This window comes from Crocuta crocuta, unplaced genomic scaffold, assembly GCF_008692635.1.
Source record: "Crocuta crocuta isolate KB4526 unplaced genomic scaffold, BGI_CrCroc_1.0 scaffold179, whole genome shotgun sequence".
In the NCBI taxonomy this organism is placed as follows: domain Eukaryota; kingdom Metazoa; phylum Chordata; class Mammalia; order Carnivora; family Hyaenidae; genus Crocuta; species Crocuta crocuta.
Window position 1 is genome coordinate 2,151,169 of NW_027551568.1, and position 12,143 is coordinate 2,163,311.

Consider the following 12,143-nt stretch of genomic DNA (forward strand, 5'->3'; position numbering starts at 1 on the left):
TCTGAAGCAGGTTCCAGGCTCTGAGCTGTCAGCACAGAGCCTGATGCAGGGCTCAGACCCGCGAACTGTGAGGTCATGACCCAAATGAACCAAAGTCAGACATTTAACCGACTGAGCCAGCCACGTGCCCTGGCCAGGGAAGAATTTCTAGAGGAGCCTACAGAGCTGACAGAAAGAGGAGCAGCGAGATTGGGGTGGCCATTCCAGCAGAGGGGAGCCCCAGGCACTTTGGGGAGCAAGTGGTCTGGCTTGAATGTAAGGCACTGGGTGACAGGGGCCGAGCCTTCTGGAAGGGGAGTCAGGACCTGCCAGCCTCTCATGCTTTGGCCAGTTCCCCGGGAGCTGGGGGCTGTTTGCTCCCCGACGGCCCAGAGACAGGAGAAAGCGGGTCTGAGCCGTCTGTAACGCCGACCCTCCCCCATAGGCCCTGTCATGGCATTTGATCCATGAGCAGATCCCGCTGAGTCTGGACCTTCAGGCGGGCCTGGACTGCTGTTGCCTGGCCCTGCAGCTGCCCAGCCTCTGGAGCACCCTATCCACCCCAGAGATGGTGACCCGCGCCTGCTCTCTAATCCACTGTGTCCGCTTCATCCTGGAAGCCAGTGAGTCCAAGGCCACAAGGGCTTTCTCTCCTTTCTCACTTGAACTGCTCATCAGCTCTGCAGATCGAGTCACAGACATTTATTTGGTGCCACCTGTTTACCAGGTGCTGAGCAAAGAATTAGGGGTGGACAAAATACAAGCCTTGTGTTGATTGCCCATGTCTTGGATTCTGCACTAGAATTGAACTTGAATTTGCTTTTGTAGTCATTTTGTTTAGATTTTAGAGTTCCAGCTTTCATAAAAAAGTACTCCTAATTTTATGTCCCTTTGTTTTCTGGTCCTAGCTGACTGTTTCTTGCTTTTAGTCCCAAATGACCATAAGATTTAATAAGGTTATATTAGAAAGATTGTTTTCTGTTACAGTCAAAATGCTTATTTCTATAATGTATTGTAATACTAATATGTTATAAAATAAAAGTGACTTATTCTTTTCAAGGAACAGTGTCCTTAACAAGGGTCATTAGCCAAAATTTCTTAAAAATTGGACATTACAGTTTACATGTTACAAGGGTGTTTTGAAGTTTCATCGTTTAAATTGTTTTCATCTGTGCATTTGTAGTCAACTTGAAAACGAAGATCTAGGGAGCAGTTTTTCAAAGCCAGACTTCTCGGGGAGTGCAGTGATGCTTGTAGAGCAGCAGTGAATCACGGGCTGTCTGATACAGCCCTCCGGGGCGAGAGGTGGTGGATGGCAGGCGGCGGGTGGGCTTAGAAACCCCCGGTGGGGGTCGGCCCCCAGCGTAGCAGGCTAACCGGAGGCTGGGCCTCAGTCTGTGCCGCCTCAAACCTGGACCTCATTTGACTTATATGTCACCTTGAAGTGTCATAAAGCGACGTAAATGTGAAAACTTGGATAAAAAGAAATGGTAAGTAAAATGGAAATCCTGTTTGTTCTGTTTCGATTTCAGTTGTGGTGCGGCCTGGGGACCAGCTTCTGAGTCCAGACAGAAGGACAAACACCCCGAAGGCTGCCAGAGACGACGAAGTCGATTCAAACACACAGAGTAAGTCTCAAGACCCGTTTTGTTTCTTACCCGGTTTCTTTGGGGGCCTTGAAATTCATTAAAAAGAGAGACTTTTAAAGTGGTAAGTGTGAACTCTTAAAAGCTTACTTACCGTAGCTGCATTCTGTTGCTTATCTCTAGACTGGAGTGTGGTTTGCGGGCTTCACCTGAGTGTGCTCTTTCCCCTGATTGCACGCCGGCCTCTCCTTCTGGCTTTTTCTTTGGTCCCGCAGCAGGGGCGGCACCCCTCACGGAGCTCCTCCTGAGGTCCCCGCAGCCCCTCCTCCCCACCTGGCGCTCTGCAGGGCTTCCTGCTCTAGTCTCTCCCCTAGACTCTGAGCTCCCTGCGGGCAGGGACTCTGGTCCCTCTGTGTTCTCGCTGTTGTAAACGCTCGACAGACAATCACGGAGTCATGAGTAAGTGAGTAGAATTGCTGAGGGGCTTGCAGTTGGTGGAAATGCCCACAGGAATGTCACATGGCCACAGTGTCTCCTTCAGCCATGCGTCTTGGTGGATTTTTAAATGAAAGTTACTGCTCTTCCCACGAGAAACACATCCACATTCCATTTATTTACAGCTCTTCCAGATTTAGACGGGACCGTTCTAATCTCCTGAGTCAGGTCTCTCACTCTTTCAAGTATGGTGAGGCAGACTGGGAGGAAAGGTCTTGGCCTAGTGACTGCTTGTTGCTGGGGCCTTGGGCTCCCGGGGCCAGGCCGGCTCATCACGCAGAGGGTGTGACTGGAACGGCGCCCTGCAGCCCGGCCTGCGCCATGCACAGGGATGGGGCGGACGCCCAGTGGGTGGGTCTCAGCTGCCCCTTTCATGGGACACTTTTCCTCGGAGTACGAGAGGCTTAGTCACATTACGGTGGCTTAAGGAAGCATGCCTTTTTCAGGGGCATCCGGGGGGCTCAAGTCAGTTAAGCCTCCAACTTCAGCTCAGGTCATGATCTTACAGGTCATGGGTTCGAGCCCCTCATTGGGCTCTGTGCTGACTGCTCAGAGCCTGGAGCCTGCTTCGGATTCTGTGTCTCCCTCTCTCTGTGCCCTTCCCCTGTTCATGTTCTCTCTCTCTCTCTCTCTCTCGCCCCCCTCTCACTCACTCAAAGAAAAATAAACATTAAAAAAAATGCCTTTTTCAGAGCAAGTACATAAATGCTTTCTTTTTGCCAGCTTTGGTGCAATCCCAGGTAATGAAGGTCTTTTCCTGTCATTAGTTTTGAGCCTGGTGGTTTTGAACTGGTGGTTCAAGGCTTTACAGTTGTCTAACCTTCCGGAAACAGTGGTGTTTCAGTACACGGCCAGGCTCTTCTCCAAGTGTTCACCTCAAAACGCTAGGTTCTGTCAGCCGTTTGGGATTTCATGACCTTCTGTTGATAGGTGAGGGGCCTGCAGCCGCTTCCCGGCTGAGTGGCCTTGACCGGCTCTCCTCCAGGGCCTCCGCAGTGAGGGTACGGATGACACTGCCCTCGCGGTTGGTGTGAGGATGAATGAGTTAATCCGCCTCCAGCACCCAGAACGGGTGCCCGTCTTGTTATAAGGGCTCAGCAAGTGGTATAATTTTTGTCACCGTTTGAATTTCCGTTCCTCAGAATACTTGAGGCCTTTCAGGGGCTCGAGTCAGAGCACATAGGCCGCCGGCCGGAGCGTCTTAGTTTGCTTTGATTATACCCCTTCTTGACGGCCCTGCGCAGGCTGCTCACTGTTGACCCGGCCAGAGGAGCAATGACAGGGTGATGCCTCCGGGACTGCCGGTCAGGGACGCCCAGCTGGCTCGGTCACCAGAGCATGTGACTCTTGATCTCAGGATAGTGAGTTTGTGCCCCACGTTGGCATAGAGTTTACTTTCTAAAAAAGTATTATTAAAGACAGCCTCGTCTCTCTTAGCTTGGCGCTTGACTCCACGAGCCCAGTAAGAATCCCTTCTCCATACGAGGAAGTTGCTTAGCCTGTCCAGCCTCAAAACCATGGGTCATGTTCACGTACAACCCCAAACACTCATCAGCTCAACAGATGATTTTTGGGCACGTACTCTGTGTCAGACTCAGAGTGAATGAGAAACACTGCCTGCCCTCGAGGTGCTGTGGTCTCCCCTCGGGCCCCGGGCCCTTCAGCATTCTGCCTTGGGGGCTCTAGGCTGAGACGTGGCATCAATCCCACCACCGGCCCGGGAGAAGCCTTTACAACATGGCACCCTGCGCGCCAGCTTGGAGAGCAGCCCCAGGTCCTGGGGGGGGTGGCCCGTGGTGCGGGGTGGGCAGGAGGGCTGGGACCAGGAGTGGGAGACAGGTTCAAAACGACAGCCCTGGCAGGCGTGGAGGGCCCTGCACACTAAGGTAGACTTGAAGAAGGTAACACATGTAGGCCTCAGTGAGCGACTGGAGGCCCGGTGGGCTCTGCGTCCGTGGCTTGAGCAGCTGGCTGCAGGGCTGTGCCTTCTGCGGTGGGGGTGGTGGGAAGGTCAGGAGCGGAGGTGGCGGGTTTGGGACGTGCTTTGACAGAACAGCCCTCTGAACCGCGGTGTTTGTTTAGACCCGGCGTATATCACCGCAGCCTGTGAGATGGTGGCAGAGATGGTGGAGGCTTTGCCGTCCGTGCTGGCCTTGGGCCATAAAAGGAACAGCGACACCCCAGCGTTTCTCACCTCAGTGCTCAGGAACATCATCATCAGCCTGGCTCGCCTTCCCCTCGTCAACAGCTACACGCGCGTCCCCCCTCTGGTGAGTCTGGTCACTCCTTGGCGGAAAACCAAAGTAAATGAGACGCACCCGCAGGCTCCCGGCCGGGGTTCCCGGGGGTGAGAGCAGATGTGGGCCCTCCAGGGCTTCCTGTGTGGCGCACAGGCTTTGGTGGCGTGTAGTGGAGGCACCTGACATCCTTGGGCATGGCGTCCAGCAGTCAGCAGTGGAGACGCTGGGTTTTCCAAGATGGGGTGAGGCATTACAGCCAGAAGTAGGATTTTGTCTCCCGCCAGCCGGTACGTGGTGGTGGGCATGATTGGCGAGGAACGAGACTCCTTTGTTGAGGGTAGAGCAGAAGCCACCCCTCAGGTACTTCCCTTCACAAGCAGGCACCGTCTGGTATCATTCAGCTATTCGGCACTCCTGACGCCAAGTTGTCCTCAGAATCACCTCCAAGTCGGTTTTAACAGGGACTCTGTCCTGTGTCACAGGAAGGGCTCCGTGTGAGCGGGTTGAGGGTTGGTGGTGGCCGTGTGACTCTCCCTGGGGAAGCTGCCTTGGCCCTCCACAACCTGCCCCGACGAGGAATGGGGTCACGGGGTGAGCACAGCAGGTCAAGGTGAGCCAGGCCCGAGAGGGAAGGTGCTGGTCTCCGCCCAGCAGGGCACAGTCTCGTGCGTGTGTGTGAGAGGTCGATTCTGAGCAGGCAGCACCAAGGGAGCACGTAGAGGGTGCTCCCCCTCCCCCACCACCCCCAGGGCCTGTACTCCACACACAGGAGGTCACCCTAGGTCCTGAAACAGCTGCACCCCTGGAGGGGAATGGGGCCGCTATGGGAGGCGCAGTCCCAGAGGTCACGGTGTCTGGGGTAGAAGCCACAGGACCCTGGTGCAGACCTCGTGTTATAGGGGGGCTCCTCAGGCAGGGGCCTGAGCCCCTAGGGGCAGCAGTGAGCAACTTAGCAAGACCTGGCATCTTTCCGAGGCGAACACGAGGCACCAAAGCCGTTGAGGGGGGCTGGCCGTGCCTCCGAGGCCCACACTGGGCCTGAGGAATCTGGAGCTGAGCCCTCAGCCTGGGCACCTGGAGTCGTCTTCAGCTTTGCCAGCACGATCAGCTCAGCCAGCCGGGGGCTTGGCCGCTCCCACTACCTGGACCTCTCAGGGTCCCCTTCCGTTCGCCGAGTTTAGAAGTGCGGATAGCATGCCTTTTTGTGCCTGCTTGCCAGCAGACGTTTCTGCGTGCAGCCGAGCTTCTTTATCTCACGCGCCAGCTCCGTGGGCAAGGGGGCCCCTGCCCGCGTGTGAGGACCTGGGCACTGCAGTGGGGACCATCGGGATCCCACCTTCCTGAGCCACCAGCCTGGGGGGCAATGGGGTGGTGGCAGCTGGGGGCGAGGTTGGGGATCGGGTGGGTCGGGGAAGGGGAGGTCAGAGCGGATCAGGGAGCACATGACGGGGAAGGAGGTCCTCGGATGGAGCACGGCAGCAGTTTTCCCAGAAAGGTGGTGCCCGGTCAGGGGGCCGCTGGCCTCTGGAGAGAGACGGCGCTTCGTGGGGTCCTCGCAGCATGGCTGTCCTGACTTGACTGTGGCCGCTTTCTTTTCCGTCTTTCAGGTTTGGAAACTTGGATGGTCACCCAAACCAGGAGGGGATTTTGGCACAGCGTTCCCTGAGATCCCGGTGGAGTTCCTCCAGGAGAAAGAGGTGTTTAAAGAGTTCATCTACCGCATCAACACACTAGGTAGTGTGGATTTCGCTTTCGTGAACGTCAGACCTCAGGGCGCATTCGCCTGATTCTTCTCGGTGTTCCGTAAAGGATTTAGGGCAGGTGTGATGGTGTGTGTGTGAGTCGTGCATTCTGCAGTGTGTACAGAACCGTTAACAATGAAAAAGCCTCTCCAGGTTGGTGTGGTGCTGGGTGTTTGGGTGGGGAGCCGGTTTAACCACGAGTTCTCACACGCCAGGCTTGTGTAGAGTCGGGACAGGCGCCTGGTGATTGAGAGCCAGCAGCCCAGCTCGGTCTGCGCACCCTGCTCCAGGCCCGTGTGCCCCGCTCCAGGCCGGGGGGGTGGGCAGCTTGCCCATCCATGTGGCCATGGATGCCCTTCCCTTGGGTGCAGGGCGAGCAGGCAGAGCGGGGGGAGTGTAGACTGTATTGTGCAGACGGCACTGGACTCTGGGTGCCGGGGGCAGGTCACCCCCGCTGGGACCCCTGGCTTTGTCGTTCCGTGGCATTGTTACGGATTCAGAAACTACGAGACGCACCTCGTGCACAGAAGCTCTGTGACGAGCAGCATCGGTAGTTTTCCCTTCAGGACCCCTGCCCACTTTCCGCAGCACGGTGGAAGCTGCGTTTTTGTCCCTGCCGTGTGGCTGGAGGTGTGGTCCGGTGGGAGGGTCGTAGCTGGGAGATCTAGAGGTCTGTCTCGTTAGCCCCGGCCATCTGCCTGCACGTGGGGCCCGCCCTTCCTCTTAGGCATCTGCAGATTTTGTGCTGCTTTTTTTTTTGTTTGTTTTTTATTTATTTCTGAGAGAGAGAGGCAGCGTGAGCAGGGGAGGGTCAGAGAGAGAGGGAGATACAGAATCCCTAAGCAGACTCCAGGCTCTCAGCTAGCTGTCAGCAGAAAGCCTGATGCGGGGCTTGAACCCACAGAACTGTGAGATCATGACCTGAGCCGAAGTCGGACGCTTAGCCGACTGAGCCACCCAGGCGCCCGATTTTGTGCTTCTTTTGATCCCAGAAGGTTCAGGCAGCTGACACCCTCTCGCTTCTACCTTTGCCTTGAGTGAAACAGACAGTTCATGGCCTTGTCCAGAGTAAAATCCCCCAGGAGCCTCGGGAAGCTTGGCATCTTCCTCTTCTTGAAGTCCCCTGGCCACCCCATGGGACACCTGTTCCTTTTCTCACTCAGGCCCGGACAGCTCCACGGTCTCCTCCTGACGTGGCCTTCGCTCATGCCTTTTTCTTCGTGCTTCCTGTTCTTTTCCCTTAACTCGGTGGCATAGGCCTCTGCCTGTGTCCCCACCAGCCTCCCCAGGTTGGGCTGTCCGCATCCACCTCCCATCTGAGTCACTCTGTCTCTCTCTGTATCCACTTCTGTCTAGGGGATCCTGAAGGTCGATGCTCTGGTTTTCCTGCACTCAGCACCCCCTCCCTGTCACCTGTGGCCATCACATGAGTGGCACGGCCACCCCCACTTGCAGGTCATGGGTGGGAACAGGGAGCGCCTGGCTGTCAGACACGAGCACTCCTTACACGCCCCGTGAGGGCCACCAGAGGTGATGCTGCTCGTGGGCGGCCCACCAGAAAGGTGCCCAAGCAGCTTTCCAACCTTTTTTAACCTGCTGCTCTTCTAGATGGGGTCAGAGAAGCCATCGCTTTCGCCTTCCTATGTTGAACAGCTCATTGAGGTAGAATTCACAGAGCGCACATTTCACCCGCTCATAACGTGCAGTTAGCAGTCTGGTGTGCGCATAGGGTCACCAGCCTGTGGCCCAGTGCGGTGGCCTGACTTTGTGGAAGACTTGTCAGCCCTCTGAGCAGGGGAGAAGCAGCTCTGAACCCGCCCAGTGTAGCCTGCTGGGATGTCGCTCCCCTGCGTGTCCACAGCTGAGGGTTGAGAGGGTTTCTGGGCTGATCTCCTCATGTGCTTGTGTGGCCTCAGATGCACACTTCCATGTCCTTGCTGGTGGCGCGGAGCCGGCAGTGTGGCGGCGTTGTGGAATTGGCATGCGTGGCAAGGGGGCTGCTGTTTCTGGCGCCCTAGGGCAGCACCTGTCCAGGCCCAGCTGGCACTTTACATCTAGAAGTTTGGCGCACAGATGACCCTATGTCTCATGTGACATTTACATTCCTAGGGTGGACCAGCCGCACCCAGTTTGAGGAAACATGGGCCACCCTCCTCGGTGTCCTGGTGACTCAGCCCCTGGTGATGGAGCAGGAGGAGAGCCCTCCGGAGGTAAGGCTGCGTGCAGGCCTGTGCGGCCACCTGTCGGCACACGGGCAGTTACAGGTGCTCGTGGGGCCTGAAGGGCAGCAGGCTTGTTCCCTTGTCTTATTTGTCAAGAAGTAGCCAGTTCATATCAGACTAATGTTGCAGAACGGGAGCCAGTCCCCCTCGCCCCAAGGTTTGAGTGGCCTAGATGCCCAGTGCATGGCGTACGTTTCATCGTAGTGCATTACGTGTTAAGGGTCAGTAAGATTAAACCCTTTCTTGAAAATATTTGTGATTTCTGTTTATCAGTATTCAGGTGCAGCGTGGAGGTTGAATCTAATGAAAAGCCTCGTTATAAAGGCCAACTTAGGCATATGTGCCTGTGTCATTTGTCAGGCACCTTGGAATGTTAGAGGGTGTTATTTTACTATAATATTAGCAGAAGCCAAGTTCTGATAAGGCAAAGCCTGAGGTATTGAAAGTCACGGGATTTAAGTCCCTAATTCTGCTAGAAGGTGTGCTACAGACTTGTAGAAATGAACGTTCAGAGTAGGCATACATCAGAAATCCAGATGGTCTTTAAATTCATGTGTAGAATTAACAGGTGGTCATATGCAGAGTTCCTAAAATCAGTGAGGAAATTTCAGGGCAATTTCTTAACAATTAATTTGTGTTTGGAGGTTTGGGTCTATAGGAGACCTTGTTTTTTGAAAGGTGGACATTGGCCCATTAGATTTAGGTCAAGTCACAGATGCATGTGGGCTGCGGGGAACTGAGGCCCACAGAGCAGGACCCTTGCTGGGAGGTGTGTGTCCCCGGTGTTCGGGGCTCTTTCCCACAAGAGCACGTGGCCTGAGAACCACGGACTTGAGGCTCTGTGGGCAGATGGGAGCAGAAGCGGTTTTTGGTGTCTGGCCGCTTGTGACTTGGTAAAGCGTGGGCTCTCCTTCTAGGAAGACACGGAGAGGACCCAGATCAACGTCCTGGCCGTGCAGGCCATCACCTCCCTGGTGCTGAGTGCCATGACCATGCCCGTGGCCGGCAACCCAGCCGTCAGCTGCCTGGAGCAGCAGCCCCGGAACAAGCCCCTGAAAGCTCTTGACACCAGGTGGGGACCACAAGGTGCCTCTCTACCCTGCCCGGGTGACCGGCACCTTCTCCCCAGACCCTTGCCTTTGTTGCCAGCGTTACAAACAAAAACACTGGTGGGTGTTGCCTCACTGCACGAAGCGCAAATCGAGAGGTGGTTTGGTGACCCGTGGCAGCGAGGCCCGGATGGCACGGGGCCCACCGAGTGCCCGGGATGGCCTCTGGCACAGTAAGGGCCGGCCCGGGGCACGTGGACAGGCGTCACGGCCAAGGGAGCGCCATTTGCTGTTACAGGCGCCCGTGTCTCCTGTAGGCAAAGCGGGAGAAGGCTCTGAGGGGTTTTCCTATTAAGGTTTTGAAGGAAGCGAAATATTTTTTTTACCCTTTGTTCTGAACTTCAGGTTTGGGAGGAAGCTGAGCATCATCAGAGGAATCGTGGAGCAGGAAATCCAAGCGATGGTTTCCAAGAGAGAGAATATCGCCACCCATCACTCATACCAAGCGTGGGACCCCGTCCCTTCTCTCTCCCCAGCTACTACAGGTGCCTGTGGCGTGCGGCCCTTGTTCCTGTGTCGGGATGAGAATGTGCCCAGATACCACAGAGGACGCTGTGGTACTAAGCGTGCTGCCCTGACTCGTGGCTGCAAGTCTGGCTCAGGACCAGCGGGTTGTAGCAGCCCGGAGGGGCTCGAGTCTGTACTGACCTGAGCGCCGTCCCTCAGCAGCCAGGCCGGGCCCATCCGTGGCTCACGTGAATCTGTAGCTTCTTGTGAGAGAGCGCACGGCCGGGGCAGGCCTGCACTCTCCGAGAGCCCCTTGGCGCTGGGCGTCCCTGAGGCGAGCTCTCCACCCCCAGCCCTGCACCTGCTCTGTCTGGGCCCACGGGCTGTGTGCCTGCCCTGAAATGGGCACCGGAGTTTGTCACCCTGGCTTAAAAGAAGAGAATTCCATGGTTGTTTTTTTTTTTTTTTTAAAACGCACATTTTCTGTTGAAAAATAGTGCATTAGCACAGCATTTTTTGTGAGCCCTTAGGCTATTTTAGGAATCGCTAGATACTGCAATGTTAAGCACCTTGAATGCTTTACCTGGAAAATGTTTTGTGTAGAAGTGCAAATGTGTACCAGGGCAGTGAATTAAAGTCAGGCCTGTGAACTTGGATGGCCACACATCTCGTGAGATCGTGCCCAGCAGGGGAGAGAAGTGGCCTCGCTCTGTGTCACAGGAAGCAGGAGAGAGTAGGTGCCAAGAGGAGTGCAGATGCCCCAGGGGCCCGAGCAGAGGACATGCTTCCAGGGCAAGGGGGACAGGAAGCCTCTTGGAAGATGGTGTGCTGACACTCCAACCGGCAAAGGGTTAACTAGGGGTTAGCTGGGGGCAGGGGTCTGGGGTGTGGACGGTGTGAAAGACACGGCTGTGGGAAAGATGGTTTGGTTGAGTGGGGGCGTCTGCCTGCATCCCACTCTGGTGGGCGCAGCTGGACGTCTGGGCGCCGGAGCAGGGTCCTGGGAATCGTCCGCCGCCGACACGGTCTGGCCCCCAAGGTGCCCTCCTGCTGGTGCCACCCCATCTGCAGCCACTGACTCCCATTTCTGCAGCTCAGGCCTCAGCCAGTTCCCTTGCAGAGTCAGAAGCTGGCTTGTTACAGAGTAAAAGTGACCCTTCAGCATCTCCCTGCTGGCCCTCGCTGCCTAATGTGTTATAAAGTGGCAGAGAGAACTCCAGAGACCCCCCTCCCGGGCTCTGCAGAGCTGTGCCAGCCTGCCAGCGGCTCTGAGGGNNGCGGCTGGGGGGCACCGTGGGGCGGGCGCCATGCAGGACAGCGCCGTGTTGTCGCCCGCAGGTGCCCTCATCAGCCATGACCGGCTTCTGCTGCAGATCAACCCTGAGCGGGAGCTGGGCAACATGAGCTACAAGCTCGGCCAGGTCAGTCACGCCCACCCGGCCCTCGCGCCCTCCGGCTCCCCTCGCCGCCCGTTGTCCGCCTGGGACTGGCGCCATTCAGTACTTCCAGAAGAAAGATCACATGCGGTTTTTAAATAGGAGGGTTTTTCTTTTATTTGTTTTATATTCTCTACTCCAAGGAGGGCTTAAGGTGTCCTGTGTACATATTGGTGTAAGCGTGTGCAAATGCAGCAAGATGCTGTGAGTTAGGCTCAAGTCCCGGGTGTCACGCAGGTGAGGGTGGCTCGGTGGGGCGAATACAGAGAGAGGCCCGTGCTCTGATGGGCCACGAGTTTGGCCACGAGTGTCCCAGCTGCTGGCTCAGGGAAGTGTGGTCCCACAGCGCAGTGTGGCAGATGGGCTGGCTCTGGGTGCCAGGTGACAGCCTACTAGGTGGGTCACCTTGAGCTGCACTTCGGTTTTCTCATCAGAAAAATGAGACGGTCACACACATGACAGGGAGGTTGGAGGAGCTGGGGGACAGGGATGTCACAGCCCCTGAAGCCGTGAGGGGGTATGTGCTGGGCAGAGGGGGCTGCGTGTGTCGGCCTGATGGCTGCTCTGTCCACACTGTGTCCTCTCAAACCTCACTGGTTTGCTCAGAGAGCAGTTGTGCAGGACCGTTTTCTTGTTGGCTTTTGTTGCAGAGGACACTGGTCAGAGCAGGGTTTGGAGACACTGGTCTGTGCGGAGGGCAGCCCCGTCCCCTCTGGGCGCAGGCCTGAGCCCCTGGGCCTGCTCCGTCCCGCCCTCTCCCGCCCACACCCGCTCCCCTGGGAGCAAGGCGTCCAGGCAGGCCCTGCAGAGGAGCTTCCGCCCCTGAGACAGTCGAGGTGATGGAGTTCCGTGTGGTTTCTCCGTGTGGTTTCTGAGGAGCGGGCTGT

At 56.5% G+C, this 12,143-nt stretch overlaps 1 protein-coding gene across 1 annotated transcript in view; it reads left to right on the forward strand.

The window, feature by feature from the left end:
• The window catches only part of HTT (huntingtin), a 131,105-nt gene that overhangs the window by 108,943 nt on the left and 10,019 nt on the right, over nucleotides 1-12,143 (forward strand). The window contains exons 51-58 of the mRNA XM_077750593.1: nucleotides 425-602; nucleotides 1,512-1,607; nucleotides 4,143-4,330; nucleotides 5,908-6,034; nucleotides 8,152-8,252; nucleotides 9,182-9,336; nucleotides 9,719-9,858; nucleotides 11,159-11,241. Of these exons, the coding sequence (XP_077606719.1) occupies nucleotides 425-602; nucleotides 1,512-1,607; nucleotides 4,143-4,330; nucleotides 5,908-6,034; nucleotides 8,152-8,252; nucleotides 9,182-9,336; nucleotides 9,719-9,858; nucleotides 11,159-11,241 (1,068 nt within the window). The remainder of the gene's footprint in view (nucleotides 1-424; nucleotides 603-1,511; nucleotides 1,608-4,142; nucleotides 4,331-5,907; nucleotides 6,035-8,151; nucleotides 8,253-9,181; nucleotides 9,337-9,718; nucleotides 9,859-11,158; nucleotides 11,242-12,143) is intronic.